This window comes from Dryobates pubescens, chromosome Z (genome assembly GCF_014839835.1).
Source record: "Dryobates pubescens isolate bDryPub1 chromosome Z, bDryPub1.pri, whole genome shotgun sequence".
NCBI lineage: Eukaryota > Metazoa > Chordata > Aves > Piciformes > Picidae > Dryobates > Dryobates pubescens.
In genome coordinates, this window is record NC_071657.1 from 446836 (window position 1) to 465672 (window position 18837).

At 50.9% G+C, this 18837-nt stretch overlaps 1 protein-coding gene across 1 annotated transcript in view; it reads right to left on the minus strand.

Moving 5' to 3' along the window:
* The window catches only part of ME2 (malic enzyme 2), a 51263-nt gene that overhangs the window by 13184 nt on the left and 19242 nt on the right, over positions 1–18837 (minus strand). The window contains exons 3-11 of the mRNA XM_054178728.1: positions 11685–11818; positions 9165–9314; positions 7242–7317; positions 6254–6415; positions 5594–5697; positions 4507–4616; positions 3853–3950; positions 1741–1854; positions 1504–1618 (exon numbers count right to left, since the gene is read on the minus strand). Of these exons, the coding sequence (XP_054034703.1) occupies positions 1504–1618; positions 1741–1854; positions 3853–3950; positions 4507–4616; positions 5594–5697; positions 6254–6415; positions 7242–7317; positions 9165–9314; positions 11685–11818 (1063 nt within the window). The remainder of the gene's footprint in view (positions 1–1503; positions 1619–1740; positions 1855–3852; positions 3951–4506; positions 4617–5593; positions 5698–6253; positions 6416–7241; positions 7318–9164; positions 9315–11684; positions 11819–18837) is intronic.

Sequence of the window (18837 nt, forward strand, 5' to 3'; positions counted from 1 at the left end):
TCTGCAATTGCATCTCTCTGCAGACAGCCACAGTTACAAATCAACACCTCCATTATTGCCAGGAGTGGATTAGGTTGGATATTAGGAACCATTTCTCTACCCAAAAGGTTGTCAAGGCCAGGACCAGGCTGCCCAGGGCAGTGGTGGAGTCCCCATCCCTGGAGGGGTTTCCAAGCTGTGTAGCTGGGGTGCTGAGGACCATGGTTTGGGGGTGACCAGGCAGTGCTGGGTTAATGGTTGGACTCAATGACCTTAAAAGTCTTAACCAGACAAAATGCTTCTTTGACTCTGAGATATGCCAGAGATCTAAGAGGAGCCAGGGTGAAACAGCCCCTTCAAGCCATGCTGCTGGCACACTCTAGCCAGAGAGGCTGACTGGGCAAAGGAAGGACAGAAAAACACCCAAACAATTACTGCTCAGGTTGGGGGACTCCTGGCAAGCAGAAAATGAGGAGGGCTTTCTGAGTGCTCTCTCTCTTGTTGCTGCTGCAGGCAATGGGCCTGGGAAAAAGGCTTTATTTTGCTCTTCCTGACTCTCAGTGCCCTGCATTGCAATTTCAGTTCACTGTGGCCATGCTCAGAGTTTCCTAAGGGAGGTTGCAACACAGCTGGACAAGGACTAGAGGAAGCAGGAAACAGGGATACAAGACAGAGAGGGAGCCCCTGCAGCTGCAGTGAGGGATGCAGCCAGCACTGCCAGGTCACCCCCAAACCATGGCCCTCAGCACCACAGCCACACAGCTTGGAAACCCCTCCAGGGATGGGGACTCCACCACTGCCTTGGGCAGCCTGGCACAGGCCTTGACAACCTTCTGGATGGAGAAATGGTTCCTGATACCCAACCTAAACTGCTCCTGGCAATATGGAGGTGTTGATTTGTAACTGTGGCTGTCTGCAGAGAGATGCAATTGCAAGTATTCTGTGGTACAGCTCTGCAGTTTCCTTTGTACATCATTGATTTGGAGAAGAGAAGGTTTGGGGCTGAGTAGCTACCCTGAAGTTTATAGCTGGGGGTACAAATATCATAGAATCAATTAAGGTTGGAAAAGGCCTCAGAGATCACCAGGTCCAACCTAATAGCTAACACCTCCTGACAACTAAAGCATGGCTCCAAGTGCCACATCCAATCCTTTTCTGAACACCTCCAGGGATGGTGACTCCACCACCACCTCCCTGGGCAGCACATTCCAATGGCCAATTACTCTTTCTGTGAAGAACTTTCTTCTCACCTTGAGCCCAAACCTCCCCTGGCACAGCTTGAGACTGTGTCCTCCTGCAACCATTTGGATGTTTTTCACCTCTGTGCTTGGGTGTAGCCAGTGCTGGGTGACTGCAGCTGCACTGTATCTTCAGGCAGAAGACTGACCTCATGGTTTTCACCTTACCTCCAGCACCAAACCTGCAGCTTCACTGGCACCAACCTTCTGGGAGCCACGCTGGCACACTGAATGCAGCCAAACCCCAAATGATGGCAAGACAGAAACAAACCCAACCTAAACTCACCAATGATAGCTGTAGGTCGAAGTACATTCACTGCCTCTACAAATGTCTTTGGTATTTGCTCTGGAGCCTGATGTGTGAATGGCTCTTGATTGGAATCCACCTTTTGTTCTCGACCCTATAGATCAAAAGTTGGTTTGGAGTTTGTTTTGGGTTGGTTTTTTTTTCTGGTGAGGGGGGAGAGGGGCCAAAAAACATCACAGAATGTAGTGGGTGTTTCAAGGCATGGTGCATCCCTACCTGAACCAGTAAACCATATTTGTCAAACATCCACACTCTCCTGTAGGCTTCCTCAGCAGAGACGCCGCTCTCCATCATCGCCATCACGATGAGGTTTGCAATCCCCAGGGCAGCCTGGTGGACAAAGGCAACTTGGGTCTTCAAACAGGCCACACAAGAGGTCTGTCACTGCAAACACCACCTCCTTCAAGATTCCCCATTAAATAAAAGAGATCTATATATCCCTCTCTTACCACAGAGTCATACAGCAGAATGGTTTGGGTTGGAAGGGACCTTCAAAATCATCCAGCTGCAACCCCCTCGCTGTGGGCAGGGACACCTCCCACCCAGCACAGCTTGCTCAAGGCCTCATCCAGCCTGGCCTTCAACACTTCCAGGGAGGAGGCAGCCACAGCCTCCCTGGGCAGCCTGTGCCAGAGTCTCACCACCCTCATACTGAAGAACTTCTTCCTCAGCTCTAGTCTGACCCTGCTCTGCCTCAGCTTCAAACCCTTCCCCCTTGGCCTGTCTCCAGACACCCTCAGCCAAGTCTCTCTGCAGCCTTCCTGCAGGAGCCCTTCAGGTATTGGAAGGCAGCTCTAAGGTCTCCCCAGAGTCTTCCCTTTTCCAGGCTGAACTCCCCCAGCTCCCTCAGCCTGTGCTCACAGCAGAGCTGCTCCAGCCCTTGGATCATCTCTGTGGCCTCCTCTGGCCTCCCTCCAGCAGCTCTGTGTCCTTCTTCTGCTGGGGACACCAGAACTGGAGGCAGGATTGGAGGTGAGGTCTCAGCAGAGCAGAGCCAAGGGACAGAATCCCCTCTCCTGCCCTGCTGCCCACACTCCTCTGGCTGCAGCCCAGCACACAGCTGCCTGCTGGGCTGCCTGAGGGCACTGCTGGCTCCTGGGGAGCTGCTCAGCACCCAGCACCCCCAAGGCTCTTTCTTCAGGGCTGCTCTCAACCCAATAAAGCATCCCAAGAACCAATTAGTGCTGCAGCCCTTCTGTCAAGAAATCACAGTGTAGTGTTGTGTGCTCAGCTGCTTTCCAAACACCTCTATGCTCCTGCTGCCTGTGATAAAAGCCTTGGAGAGGTCAGAAAGCAGATGCTGGCTCCATGTCCCCTCTATTAGCTCACTGCACATGCTGCCAAGTCTGGCAGGAGAAAGAAGGTAGAGGGAAGTGCAGATCAGGGTGGAGCACTCAGCCACCAACACAACACTGGCCAGTGAATGCAATCAGGACCTCTCCCAGGATGGAGAAATTCTCAGATCATGAAGTTATTTCATCAGCATCATAGAAGCAGTGGTGCTGATAGAGTAAGATGCATGGTGCTGGTCCTGACATTGATGCCCCAGCATCTGCTGCCAACAGTCACTGATCTAACCTGCTAAGGAGACTTCTCTGTACCTCTCTCCAATGCTACAAGAAAACACCATGATGTTAAATCATGTTTTTTGGTAAATTCCCCTTCAACTACACCTCTGCTATGGTGACAGGCTGAGAGAGTTGGGGTTGTGCAGTCTGGAGAAGGTTCTGAGGAGACCTCATTGTGGCCTTGCAGTATCTGAAGGGGGCTACAAGAAAGCTGGGGAGGGACTTTTGAGGGTGTCAGGGAGTGACAGGGCTGGGGGGGATGGAGCAAAACTAGAAGTGGGGAGATTCAGATTGGATGTCAGGAAGAAGTTGTTCCCCATGAGGGTGGTGAGAGCCTGGCACAGGTTGCCCAGGGAGGTGGTGGAAGCCTCATCCCTGGAGGTGTTTGCAGTCAGGCTGGAGGTGGCTGTGAGCAACCTGCTGTAGTGTGAGGTGTCCCTGCCCATGGCAGGAGGGTTGGAACTGGCTGAGCCTTGAGGTGCCTTCCAACACTAACAATTCTATGATTCTACACACAAATCCCTGATGCTTTTTTTCTTCTAAGTCCATGTAAGAGAGGGAAACACTTGAGAGGCTGCAAGCATCAAACACTTTGCAAACAGTCATCTTTTTAGGCAGTTGGTACCTTCTGTTAATGTTATTTCAGCTGGCCTTGCAGAAAAGGTTCTGCAGTGGAATTCAGAGAATGTGGAGCTCCAGAAGTCCTGTAGAAAATACACATTTAAATCTCTTGCTTTCTACAGTCCTGAAGAGAACTCACCTCTCCTGCTCCAAGGAACAGCACTTTCTGCTCTGCAAGTGGTTTACCCGTGGCTCTCTGTGCTGCCAGCAGTCCTGCCAGGGCCACTGAAGCTGTCCCTGTAAAACCAGTGCAAACCTAAGGTGAGCTGAACAGTTCTACACAGTAGATTACAGGTTTAGGCAGAGGTCCTGCACAGAATCATTTTGGTTGGAAGAGACCTTAAAGATCACATACATTAAGTGGTTGGAACCCCTCTGGTGTCAGGCCAGGCTGAGAGAGTTGGGCTTGGTCTGCCTGGAGAAGAGAAGGCTCCAGTGGCCTTTCAGTGCTTGAAGGGGTGATCAGAAAGCAGGGGACAGACTTTTGAGCAGGGCCTGTTGTGACAGGACAAAGGGTGATGGTTTGAAACTAAAAGAGGGAGATTTAGAGCAGACAAAAGGAAGAGACTGCTTACACTGAGGGTGGGGGGGGACCCTGGCCCAGGTTGCCCAGTGAGGTGATAGATGCCCCATCCCTGGAACCACTCCAGGTCAGGCTGGACAGGACTCTAAGCAACCTGATATAGTTCCAAGCTGTCCCTGCTGACTGCAGGGGTGTTGGACTAGATGACCTTTAAAGGGTCACTTCCAACTCAAGCCATTCTATGACAAGGAACAGAAACAAAGTGTATACCTTGAATATCATCATTGAAGGTGCAGTATTTCTCTCTGTACTTTCTTAAAAACCTGAAAGCATTGTGGTTTCCAAAGTCTTCAAACTGGATTAGTGTGTTCTGACCATACCTAGACAACACAGCAAATATTCCTGTCAGTGCAGTCCTTTGACCTGGGGATGCTGGGTGATAGCAGCTGAATGTGAGCCAGCAGTGTGCCCAGGCAGCCAAGGAGGCCAAGGGCATCCTGGCCTGCATCAGGAACAGTGTGGCCAGCAGGAGCAGGGAGGTCATTGTGCCCTGTGCTCAGCACTGCTTAGGCCACACCTTGAGTCCTGTGTTCTGGGCTCCTCAGGTTAGGAAAGAGGTTGAGCTGCTGGAAGGTGTCCAGAGAAGGGCAACAAAGCTGGGGAGGGGTCTGGAGCACAGCCCTGTGAGGAGAGGCTGAGGGAGCTGGGGTTGCTTAGCCTGCAGAAGAGGAGGCTCAGGGGAGACCTTCTTGCTCTCTCCAACTCCCTGAAGGGAGGTTGTAGCCAGGTGGGGGTTGGGCTCTTCTCCCAGGCAAGCAGCACCAGAACAAGAGGACACAGTCTGAAGCTGTGCCAGGGGAGGTTTAGGCTGGAGGTGAGGAGAAAGTTCTTCCCAGAGAGAGTTGTTGGCCATTGGAATGTGCTGCCCAGGGAGGTGGTGGAGTCCCCATCACTGGAAGTGTTTAAGAAGAGCCTGGCTGAGGCACTTGGTGCCATGGTTTAGCTGATCAGATGGTGCTGGGTGATAGGTTGGACTTGATGATCTCACAGGTCTTTTCCAACCTGGTTAATTCTATTCTATTCTATTCAAGCAAATCCTGCACCTGGTCAGTTATCTTTGCAAAGGGGATGTTCTCAAGCCTCTCACTGCTTGAATCAGCTCCATCTGCTGAAAAGTACAAGCAGCATGTTCCAGGTCACACAGAAAACCATTAGAGAGCCCGAAATAGTTGCATCTCTTGATTTCTAGCCCTATCCATAGTCCTTAAATGACTCTTTCAAGGACAGTATGTTAAGAGGGTTTTTTCTTTGCCAGCAGCTTTGGCCATGCTTCCATGCAGAGCATCCAATGTCCTACCTGTCTGTAATGGCTTCCATAAATTCATCAATGAGGTCATCATAGACCTGTGAGCGATCCCTTTTCTGGTACAGCCCCATGTAAAATGGATCTTTGAGGAGTGTCTGCAAGAGAGTCAGAGCAAAAGACAGCAGCAGGATGAGCCACTTCCTCAGCATGCATTCCCCACACTTCACAGCATCCCATTTCACACCAAAGACACTGCATTCCTACCCTGCAACTGCCCCCAGCCTACATCAGTGCTCAGCAGTTTCAGCTGGCACCCGAGGTTGGCAGTGGCTGCTTTTAGAATGGAACAACCACCACACACACAAAAAAAACCCCACCCTAAAATCAATACTGTGAACCATAAACTGCTCTAATAAATCTGATGCACATTTCCAGCTTCTCCCAAGCCATGCCAGCCTGACTGCCCATTAGCCAGTGTCTCAGCATTCCAACTGCTTCCAGAGGCACCATTTCACTGACAAACGAGCCGCCTTTGCCAGCCACTGACAGAGGCAGAGTGACTTCCAAATCAATTACCCTTACATGAAACACTTGGGGCTTATCTGAACTAAAAGCACTCCAACAATAACCCTCTCTGAGAGCACTAAATACTCTTAAACAAGTATCTTCCACAGGGGTGACTTGTGGCAGGCCAAGTTCAGTCATACTCACAGGGTTGTCAGTTCCCACGTCGATGCAGACGGGCAAGCACTTATCTGGATGTATTCCTGCACAGGCTGTGTACAAACACAGTTTCCCTACTGGAATCCCCATCCCATACACACCAAGGTCTCCAAGACCCAATATTCTTTCTCCATCTGTGACAACAACAGCCTGGGAACAAAACAGGGTGAAATTATGCATGGTCACCAAAATGTCTTAAGGTTGAGAGCAAGGCCAATTGTGTTTTGGGGTTTTTTTTCCCCTCAAGGGACAAGAAAAACAAAATCAAGCTATGCTGGGACAAAGAACAACTTACAAGGACGATTTCACTTGAAGCAGCAGTAGTTAAGAGTTAGAATCTGCTGTGCTGCTTTTTCCATGCTAAAATCCACTGCTCAGATCCTCAAAAGCTAGGTGGGAAAGGATCCAAGCTGCTGTGTGGACCTGCAGCTTATACCTGGGGTTAATGATTCCCACTTGTAAACCCAGACACCAGTTTGTCTAAGTCACATTCATCTCATCTCCCCCTGGTGGTTCTTGATTCAAAGGGGTCACACAGGATTTAATGGCAAAATCTGGACCTCTCAACTCCAGCTTGTGTGTCCTATTGTGAGGACAAGAGGTTGAAGCCAGTGGTGCCCAGGGACAGGACAAGGGGCAAACACTGGAACCCAGGAGGTTCCAGCTGAACAGGAGGAGAAAGTTGTTTGTTGTGAGGGTGCTGGAGGGCTGGAGCAGGCTGCCCAGAGAGGCTGTGGAGTGTCCTGGTGTGGAGAGCTTCCAACCCCCCCTGGGCATTGTGCTGCTGGGCAAGCTGCTGGGGGTGCCCTGCTGGAGCAGGGGGGGTTGGACTGGGTGAGCTCCAGAGGTCCCTTCCAGCCACACCATGCTGGGACTCTGCGATTCTTTAGTATTAACATCTCCCATCAAATACTCACAAACCTTAAGAAGCTCAAGTGAGACTAAACAACTAGAAAACATCATACAGTAGTAGTACCTTAACATCATTCTCTGGCCAGTTGTTCACAATTGACCTTATGTGGCCTCTGTCTGAGATAGAAATGAATAATCCTCTGGAAGACAAAAAACCCAAGCAAGAAATATTTCACAGGTGTCCACTAGAAATGTCACTTTGCTTTGCAAGCTTAAACATCACACACTACAATCTTCTTAACACTGAAGGGTTTTAAATCAAGGGGCAACTCCCAGTCCACCAGTTTATTGGGCTGCTTGGACACTCCCAAGTCAGAACACAGAGGAAATGCTTTTTGTGATGCTACCTGGGTTTTACACCACTACAGCTCTTCACCTGTCATACTCCCCCTGGGCAAAACACCTCTGGTAGAGCATCCACACTCTCCTGTAAGGATATGAGAAGGGAACAGGATCCTAAGCCTGGCTTTCCCTTAGTGAATCTCCTTAGTTCATGGTGTTACACAAGGTAAAGAGGATGGAAAAGGACAGCAATGCAGGGACTGAGTGTGCTGTCTTCTCCCAGAGTAGGAGGAGGGCAGTGCTTCTCAGTGCTGAGTGCTCCTCCATGGGAACATGAGGGTTGGACATGAGGATCTTAAAGGTCCTTTCCAACCTAAATGATTCTATGAGAGTCAAAGCACCTCTCTGGGCTGTGAGGGTTGGAACTGCTCTGCTGGCAGGCCAGGCTGAGAGAGGCCAGGCTGAGAGAGGCCAGGCTGAGAGAGGCCAGGCTGAGAGAGGCCAGGCTTGTTCTGACAGGAGAAGAGAAGGCTCCAGGGAGACCTCCTGGTGGCCTTCCAGTGCCTGAAGGGGCCTACAAGAAAGGTGGAGACAGACTTTTTCTCAGGGTCTGCTGTGACTGGACAAGAGATGATGGTTTGAAGCTAAAAGAGAGAATTTGATACTGAGGGTGGTGAGAGCCTGTCCCAGGTTGCCTAGAGATGTGGTAGAAGTCCCATCCCTGGAACCATTCCAGGTCAGGCTGGATGAGGCTCTAAGCAACCTGCCCTAGTTGCAGATGTCCCTGCTGACTGCAGGGGTTTGGACTAGAACAACTTTCAAGGTCCCTTCCAACCCAAACCAGCCTGGGATTCTATAATGCAGAGGAAGAGGAAAGTAAGTAAGTGAGAACTAAGAGTACACCTTTCACATCCCCTGCCCCAGACCAGGAGCAAACCCATGAGCTTCTTACTGTCTTTATCACAGCAGCAAAGGCTTAGCCTTTCCTCCAACACAGCACTAAAGCCCTCAGCAAGAGAGCTCTAGAAATACACTTTGCAGTGAGTGTGCCATGGAAATGAGCTGATAGGATTGCCAGTCTGAACTGGTTTCCTCAACACAGGGCTAAGAACCTGAATGGCTGCTTTGAAGTCACAGCTCAGCCCAAACCAGATCCCAGCCAAGCGTATTTACGGTGCTGGAGTAACTGAAGGCTGGCTCCCAGCAGCACAGCTTTAAGGACTCTGCTGAGCTACATGAGCCAAGCCCCTCCAATCCTGCTTTGACAGCCTCTCTCCTCACTGGCTGCTTGCTGGTCCCTGCACCCAAGCTGAGCCACATGACCTCCAGAAATCCCTTTCAGCCTATGCTGTCCTCCAAAGGCTCTGTCCTGATACAGACCCTGACTCACAGATGTGGTTTTTGAGAGCTGGAGAAAGCCACAGCTCCTCTCCTCAGAACTGAACAGCTGGATGGCACCTAGGAAGAGCTGGGAAGGGGGCTGAGGCCCTGCACTTGTGCTGCTTCTGTGACACATTCAACCCCACCACCCCCCCCCGGCTGGCTTTAAGTGTTCTATTTTCCAATACAAGCTGCCCTGAACTGACTCAGGTCTCATGTAGCTGAATCCAGGTGAAGAGAAAACAGAACCTTCCCAAACCTCAGGCAAGCAGAAGGTGAAAAGGATAACAAAACCAGCAGGAATATGTATATTTACTGTCCTTACTTTGGTCTCCTGAAGATGTGTCCATACTGGGAGCAGGCAAGGCCTACTGTTGGTGTGTACACAATTGGCATCAACCGCTCAATATCATCTTGTAGCACCCTGTAGAACAGCTTCTCATTTCTCTCTTGGATTCCCATGATGTAGATATACCTGAAATTAAGCAAAAAAAGCAGTGTTTTCCCATTCATGTGATTTGAAATGATGTGGGAAATGCCAAAGCAAAACACAAGCTTGCTTCATGTTTCCTCTGAAAGTTAACAGCCTGTTTTTGACTGCTCCCAGCAGTGACCACGCTGAGGGGGAGAGCTCCTGCCAAGGGCTGGGCTGCAGAAAGGCTCTGCCTGAGGCTGGCTCCTGGGCACACCGAGGGCACTGCCACAGCTTGTGCCACACCTTGGGGGGCAGCCAGGCAGAGGGGGCAGCTGTGGGGAGAAGCAGACAGGAGAGGTGACCCTCAGCTGCCCAGCAAGGGATTGATTGCAGCCCATGAGTGGCATGCTCAGGAGCAAGCTGAGGCATCCCCAGGGTCAAGCCTCTTCTTCAGTGGCCCAGGAGGACTCTGTCCCTTCTGCTTTAGATCCTGCTCCCTGTGTTCCTGAATCCAGTTCCTGAACCCAGCTCCTGAATCCAGTTCCCACCTGCTGCTGAGTCCAGTCTGGGACTCCCCCAGTGCCTGCCCCCAGCATCAGTGGTGCCAGTGGTGCCACCATTGCCACCAGGGGTTGGCTTCCACGTTGGTTTGTGTCTCTATCCCATGGCATTGTTCTTCTTTCCATCCCAGCTGGGTTAGTTTCTTTCCCACCCCATCAGCCTCTCTCCCTTCTTCCCTTTCTCTTCCCTTTGGGTAGGCAGAGGGGTTCAAGGAGAGCCACTTGTCTGGTGGCCAGCCCAGCCCTGCCCTGCCCCTACAAAAAAGCTGACATAAACATACTGGGTATGGCATAGCACATGTGCCAGCAAGTTAATGCACAGACATCCACTGTGATAAAAGATAACCCAGGGATTTATTACAGGATGCAGCCAGCTGGGAGCCTCATTATCAGTGAAAGAATTTTTCATCCAAAAATAAAACTAAGGCCTGGTAATAAAACTAAGGCCTTGTTAATCCTGACATTAACACATCTGTAAAACAAATCAACCCCTACAAACCAAGTTCATTTAGAAGGATTTACCTAGCTGTGTAAATTAAATCTGCATTTTTACACTTTCACCTAGCAGTCTCCCCTGTTATCAATTCAGATTCAGCCTTGCCAAGAACATAAAGATAATGAATTAAAGATTTATTTTCTGAGGCTGCAGCAATCAGGCTCTTTCAGTGGATGTGACTGCTCCAGCTCAGCAAGTGTCAGCATTGTGGATTTAAAAAGTCATCTTTGGGTTTTGCAGGAGAGGAAAAGAGTTCTGATGTGGTCCAGCAAGCCCCCAAAACCATTCCAGTGCTCCTCCTGCCTTTAGGAGACTATGTTTTGGCATGCAGATAGGTGAAAACAATAACAGGACGATGGAAAAACAAACCAAAACCAAACCAACCCAAACCATAAGCCCAACCCAAACCCAATTCAAACCCAGCCCAAACCATAAGCAAAATCATAAGCAAGCCCAAACCAAACCATAAGCAAACCATAAGCAAACCCAACCCAAACCATAAGCAAACCATAAGCAAACCATAAGCAAACCCAAACCATAAGCAAACCATAACCAAACCCAATCCCAAACCATAACCAAACCCAAATCATAACCAAACCCAATCCCAAACCATAACCAAACCCAATCCCAAGCCATAAGCAAACCCAATCCCAAACCATAAGCAAACCCAATCCCAAACCATAACCAAACCCAAATCATAACCAAACCCAAACCATAAGCAAACCCAACCCCAAGCCATAAGCAAACCCAATCCCAAACCATAAGCAAACCCAAACCATAAGCAAACCCAACCCCAAACCATAAGCAAACCCTAAGCAATCCCAAACCCAAACCATAAGCAAACCCTAAGCAATCCTAAACCCAAACCATAAGCAAACCTAAACCCAAACCATACGCAAACCCTAAGCAATCCCAAACCATATGCAAACCATAAGCAATCCCAAACCATAAGCAAACCCAATCCCAAACCATAAGCAAACCTAATCCCACACCATAAGAAAACCCAAACCATAAGAAAACAAAACACCATCACCAAAACCAACCCAAACACACACCAAAACCAATACACACACACACACACACAAAAAAACCCCAAACCCCACAAAATACTTTGCTTTCTTTTTCACCACACTGGTGAGTTAATAAAGACTGACATGAAAAAACGAGCTACTACTAGACCCCAGATTCTAACCCTGTAATTCCTTCCTCTACACAACAAGCACTGTTTTTTCACACCAATTATCTAATCTACCTTCACCTGGACAGATGAGGAGGCATAAAGGATAGAAAAAGTGCTTTGGGTGTCTGGGCACCCTGTGTGGCAGCAATTTCCATGTACCTGGCATGAGAGCACAGGGCCAGGGGAGCACTTACTTTTCCAAGGGGTCAGTCATTTTGGCCAAATTCTTGTGGAAGCGTAAGGCTTGGATGTCTTGTGTCTCTATTTTAGGAGGTAGAAGTCCTTGCAGCCCCAGCAGCTGTCGTTCATGTAATGTAAAAGCCATACCCTGAAAACAAGAGAGGTGAGAAATGAGCAGCAGTTCCTCCTCTGGCATGCTTTCATTTGCCACCAGCAACTACCCACTGCAGCCTCTTCTGGTGGATCTAGAATGATAGAATCGTTTGGGTTGGGAGAGAGCACTAAGACCAACGAGTCCAACCACTGACCCAGCACTGCCAGGTCACCACTGAACCACAGTCTCTTTCTCTTATTCCCTTTGTGAAGGGAGAATCACAGCATGCTAGGGGATGGAAGGGACTTCAAAAGCTCATCCAGTCCAACCCCCCTGCCAGAGCAGGATCACCTAGAGCAGGTCACACAGGAAGGCATCCAGGAGGGTTCTGATGTCTGCACAACCTCTCTGTGCAGTCTGTTCCCAGGCTCTGTCACCCTTGCAGTGATAAAGTTTTCCCTTCTGTTCCCATGCAACCTCCTCTGCTCCAGCTTGCACCCACTGCCCCTTGTCTTATCACTGCACATCTCTGAGCAGAGCCTGTCTCCATCCTCCTGACACTGCCCTGCACAGCTTTATCACCAGGAATGAGGGCACCTCACATGAGTGAGTCTTATCTGCTTCCAGCCCCAGCTCCCTCAGGCTGTCCTCACAGGGGGATGTTCCACTGCCTGCAGCAGCTCTGTGCCTCTGTGCTGGGCTCTCTCAAGCAGTTCCCTGAAGTCCTTGTTGACCTGAGAGGCCCAGCACTGGACACAAGATTCCAGATGTGGCCTCAGCAGGGCAGAGCAGAGAGGCAGGAGAACCTCCCTGACCTACTGACCACAGCCCTTCTGATACACCCCAGGATGCCCTTGGCCATCCTGGCCACGAGGGCACATTGCTGGCTCGTGAGCATCCTTCTGTCCACCCTGACCCCCTGTGCTGCTCTCCAGCAGGTCAGTCCCCAACCTACACTGGTCCATGGGGCTGTTCTTCCCCAGATTCCTTGTTGTACTTCATTCCATTTCTCCCCACCCAGCTCTCCAGCCTGTCCAAGTCTGGCTGGATGGCAGCACAGCCTGAGGGAGCGTCAGCCACTCCTCCCAGTTTGGTGCCACCAGCAAACCTGCTGGTAGTGCCATCTGTGCCATCATCCAGGTCAGTGGTGAATGAAGGATCCATAAGAGAGCATCTGTCCCTCACCCAGTGGCCATCCCAGCCCCAACCCTCAACAATCTTCCAAAGTTTCAAGGAAGCAAACCATGCAAACACAGATTTCAGTTTGCCTTCCCCTTTTCCCTCCACTCTCCCCATCACATTTGCTACCATCAGCACTTTCTGCCTCAGTGCAAGAGTCTGGGGGCAGTAAGCTAGGGTCAGAGGCCAAACCAGCAGCCCAGCTGAGGTGCATGTACACTAATGCACAAAGCATGGGAAACAAACAAGAGGAGCTGGAAGCCTTGTTGCAGCAGGAAAGTTATGACGTAGTTGCCATCACGGAGACGTGGTGGGATAGCTCACATGACTGGAGTGCTGCAATTGATGGCTACAGGCTCTTCAGGAGAGATAGACAAGGAAGAAGGGGTGGAGGGGTGGCCATGTACATCAGGGAGGCACTAGATGCCATTGAGCTAGAGATTAGGGACAATCAGGTTGAATGCCTGTGGGCAAGAATTAGAGGGAAGACCGGTAGGGCAGACATCCTGGTTGGAGTCTGTTATAGACCACCCAACCAGGAGGATGATGTCGACGAAGCATTCTATAGACAGCTTAAGGCTGTCTCAAGATCTCCTGACCTTGTCCTCATGGGCGACTTCAACCTGCCTGACATCTGCTGGGATCTCAACACAGCAGAGAGGAGGCAGTCTAGGAGGTTCTTAGACTGCATGGAGGACAGCTTCTTATCCCAGGTGCTGCGTGAGCCTACCAGGGGCAAGGCTATGCTTGACCTCCTCTTCACCAGCAGGGAAGGGCTGGTGGGTGATGTGGTGGTCGGAGGCTGTTTAGGGGCCAGTGACCACGAGAGAATTGAATTGTCAGTATTTGGTCAAACTAAGAGGGGCAGCAAGAAGACCTCCACTCTGGACTGCCAGAGGGCAAACTTCAGGTTGCTCAAGGAAATAATTCAGAGGGTTCCTTGGGAGAAAGCCCTTAAAAATAAAGGGGTCCAGGAGGGCTGGACCTGCTTCAAGAAAGAGCTGATGAAGGCTCAGGAGCAGGCTGTGCCAGTGTGCCGGAAGAGGAGCCGCCGGGGCAGACGGCCAGCCTGGCTGTGTAATGAACTTTTAATTGAACTAAGGGAAAAAAAGAGGGCGTATGATCTTTGGAAGAAAGGTGAGGCAACCCATGGGATGTTTAAAGAGGTTGCTAGGGCATGTAGGAGGAAAATTAGGGAGGCAAAAGCATATTTGGAACTCAAACTGGCCTCTGATGTGAAGGACAACAAAAAGTCCTTCTATAAATATATTAATAGCAAGAGGAAGGGCAGGGACAACCTCCACTCCTTGGTTGACATAGAAGGAAATGTTGTAACACAGGATGAGGAAAAGGCAGAGGTACTTAACACCTTCTTTACCTCAGTTTTTACTAGCTGGAAAGAACATCTACCAGACAGCTGGCCTGCAGAACTGGCAGAGGGAGCCAGGGAGCTGCATGGTTTCCCTGTGTTCCATGAGCAAGTGATAGGAGCTCTCCTCAGCAGCTTGGACCCCCACAAGTCCATGGGACCAGATGGGATCCATCCTAGGGTGCTGAGAGAGCTGGCAGATGTGCTGGCCAAGCCACTCTCCATTATTTTTCATCAGTCCTGGCTCACTGGAGAGATCCCAGCTGACTGGAAGCTGGCCAACGTGGTACCCATCCACAAGAAGGGCCGGTTGGATGAGCCAGGGAATTACAGGCCTGTCAGCCTGACCTCAGTGCCAGGCAAGATTATGGCACAGGTCATCCTGAGTGCAATCACACAGCACTTAGAGGATGGCCAAGGGATCAGGCCCAGCCAGCATGGGTTTAGGAAGGGCAGGTCCTGCCTGACCAACCTGATCTCCTTCTATGATCAGGTGACTGCCTGGTGGATGTGGGGCAGGCTGTGGATGTAGTCTACCTGGACCTCAGCAAGGCCTTTGACACCGTTCCCCATAGCAAACTCCTGGCCAAGCTGTCAGCCCATGGCTTGGATGGGAGCACACTGCGATGGGTTAGGAACTGGCTGGAGGGCCGAGCCCAGAGAGTGGTAGTGAATGGTGCCACAGCCAGCTGGCAGCCAGTCACCAGTGGTGTGCCCCAGGGATCAGTACTGGGCCCCTTGCTCTTTAACATCTTTATTGATGATCTGGACGAGGGCATCGAGTCCATCATCAGTAAATTTGCTGACGACACCAAGCTGGGGGCAGGAGTTGATCTGCTGGAGGGTAGAGAGGCTCTGCAGAGGGACCTGGACAGGCTGGGCAGATGGGCAGAGGCCAAGGGCAGGAGATTGAACGCATCCAAGTGCAGGGTTCTGCACATTGGCCACAGCAACCCCATGCAGAGCTACAGGCTGGGGTCAGAGTGGCTGGAGAGCAGTCAGGCTGAGAGGGACCTGGGGGTGCTGGTCGACGGTAGACTGAACATGAGCCTGCAGTGTGCCCAGGCAGCTAAGAGGGCCAATGGCATCCTGGCCTGCATCAGGAACAGTGTGGCCAGCAGGAGCAGGGAGGTCATTCTGCCCCTGTACACTGCACTGGTTAGGCCGCACCTCGAGTCCTGTGTCCAGTTCTGGGCCCCTCAGTTTAGGAAGGAGGTTGAGCTGCTGGAACGAGTCCAGAGAAGGGCAACAAAGTTGGTGAGGGGTTTGGAACATAAGCCCTGTGAGGAGAGGCTGAGGGAGCTGGGGTTGCTTAGCCTGGAGAAGAGGAGACTCAGGGGTGACCTTATTGCTCTCTACAACTACCTGAAGGGAGGTTGTAGACAGACGGATGTTGGTCTCTTCTCCCAGGCAAGCAGTACCAGAACAAGAGGACACAGTCTCAGGCTGCGCCAGGGGAGATTCAGGCTGGATGTTAGAAAAAAGTTCTATACAGAAAGAGTGATTGCACATTGGAATGGGCTGCCTGGGGAGGTGGTGGAGTCGCCATCACTGGAGGTTTTTAGGAGAAGACTTGACAGGGTGCTTGGTGCCGTGGGTTAGTTGCTTGGGGGGTGTTGGATTGGTTGATGGGTTGGACGCGATGATCTTGAAGGTCTCTTCCAACCTGGTTTATTCTGTGTATATGTATTCTATTCTATGTATAATGTGTTTCATTCTTCTTCCACAAAAAGGCATTTCTCCCATTAAAACTGTAGATCATAAGCACCACACAAAGACTTCCCCTAAAAACACAAAGTGAAGCAGCCCTTTCTCAACACAAACTGTGCTGGCTGTGCAAGTTGTTGATTGAGGACACAAAAGTGGAGCACAGCTGGCCAACATCTGTCGTTGTTTTGCCTGTCCTGGGACCTTTAGGCACGGCAAAACCAACACTGATGCCAAAAGATTTGCAGCAGTAAGAAGGAAACAGGAACAGCTTAGTCTCTCTTTAGAAGATGAATTCACCCCTGGTCAGTAGGGCCACTAAATTCAGTGTTTCCAGTCATGTCAGAGGGCAGAATCCCTTCAGCAGGACCACAACTGTTCTCAGGGGGTTTCTACTCCAAACCAGCTGAATTATCTCACTAGCAAAACCTAAGGCCTCCTGCTCAGAAGCTCTCAAGTCCCTTCAAAATCAGCTCTGCCTCTTTCCCCATCTGCACTATGGCCATGACACTGGGAAATTGGCTTCTCCTTAATCTCCCTCTGCAGTGAAACCAGTGACCTTAAACTGCCTGGGTCCTTCATAATGTCAAATGAGCCCTGAGATCAGTGCTAAGCAGAACAGCTGCTCATCTTTATACTGTTTATTCACCTTTTTATCTCCACTCTGTAGGTTTTTTCAGTGTATCTGGAGTTACAATAACATTAAACACAGGGAATTGTTGGGGAAGTGCTCCCAGCTGTTTATTTGCATGAACTTAACACATTAAAAGATGCTTTAGTTTCTCACCAGGCCCAGCTCAGGAAGCTGAATGTCATCAGCTTCCTCATGCCAACCAGAACAGAGCAAGTTTAGTCCAGAGCAGCGCTGTAAGAACCACAGAGTCCTTCCAACACCTGCTGCATTCCCACTCCTTATAGGCTCAGAGGACTGTTGAGGCTGAAAAAGGCTTTTGTGATGATCAAGTCCAACTATTAGCCCAGCACTGTCAGGTCACCACTGAACCATGCCCCTCAGCACCACAGCTTGGAAACCCCTCCAGGGATGGGGACTCCACCACTGCCCCGGGCAGCTTGGGCCAGGCCTTGACGACCCTTTTGGGTTGCCTGTGACCATCAGCTGCCCTCCTATTTGGATTTGGGATTGTGGTTTGTTCCCTGCAAGGCTGGAGAGTGTCCTTACTGTGTGCTAAGAGCTGTAGAATGACTATATTCCTATCCTTTCCCTTCATTTTATAGCCCCCAGAGCCAGTGGTGAGGTCCCACAGTGAATCAGGAGGTGCTCAGCAACTCACAGCAGTGGTGCTGATGTTCTCAAAGAGGCACTTAAGATCCCACCACCTACTTCAGGGCCAGATTCCCTCTGCTTTCCCCTGGGGTTAAGTGCCTAAACCCTGTAATGATGTGAGTTTAAGTCTCAGGGATCACTTTTTGGTTTCCCTTGGTCTCCCACAGGGATAGGTATCCTCTCTCTGAGTGTTTTGCACTGACTTTCACTTAGATTAGTTCCCTTAATCCTCTTTACAGCTCAGGAAAAGAAATCAAAATGCCAACAGGTGTCCCTTCTAAGACAAAGAAGGGAGAGGAGCATCCAGGAGGAAACCCAGGCATGCTTCAAAGACCTCTAATGAACTAATTAATAGGCAGGGACAAATCTGCTGTGACAAAACCAAAGTCCTGTAGTAGGAAAGAAGACCAAAGGTGGCAGATGGGGGGGGAAAGCAAGTCAAATGTGAAGTGTTGACAGCTTTTCAGTCAAGACAAGGACAGTGCACTGTGCCTTTAAATCCCTAAACTGCCTGCCTGGCACTGGGAGCTTGCTGGTGCCCCAGCAGCTGGGCTCTGGGACACAAAGCAAGTGGTGCTATAAATACCAGCACATAAAAACTCTAGTTGCCTGCTCTCTGTGAAGGTGATCAGGAGGCCCTGGATCCTGCAGGGCTGATGTTTTACAGCACCACTGAGTTAATTCTGAGAGGTTCTAAGAAGGCTTTCTAAGCAGCCTGGGTGAGTAGGAGGTGTCCCTGCCCATGGCAGGGGAGTTGGAACTGAGTGATCTTTAAGGTGCCTTCCACCCCAAGCCACTCTGAGTACCAGTGGTACTTCTTTTCCTCACTGCAAACTCCTGCAAGCACAGACAGAGGGGGAGATACTTTCACCTAGTACTATAAATCATGGACACACAGAATGGTTTGGGCTGGAAGGGACCTTCAATGCTCACCCAGTGCAACCTCCCTGCAGTCAGCAGGGACATCCCCAACCAGAGCAGGCTGCTCACAGCCCCACACAACCTCACCTGGGATGCTGCCAGGCATGGGGCAGCTCCCACCTCTCTGGGCAGCCTGGCACAGGCTCTCACCACCCTCAGCCTCAAACATTTCTGCCTTCTCTCCACTCTCCAGCTCCCTCTTGCACTTCAAGCCATCACTCCTTGCCTCTCACAACAGGCCCTGCACAAAACTCTGTCCCCAGCTTGCTTCCAGCCCCCTTCAAGCACTGCAAGGCCACCAGAAGGTCTCCCTGGAGCCTTCTCTCCTCCAGGCTGCCCAAGGCCAACTCTCTGAGGCTGGAGCCTCCCAGCAGAGCCCTTCCAGCCCTGCCAGCATTGCTGTGTCCTCCTCTGGCCCTGCTCCAGCAGCTCCCTGCCTGTGCTGAGCACTGCAGAGCTGCCCCAGCACTGCAGGGGGGGTGTGAGCAGAGCCCAGCAGAGGGGCAGAATCCCCTCCCTGCCCCTGCTGCCCACCCTGCTGGGGATCAGCCCAGCACAGGGCTGGGCTGTGGGCTGGCAGCACCAGCTCACACCCAGCCCACTCTGCAGTAA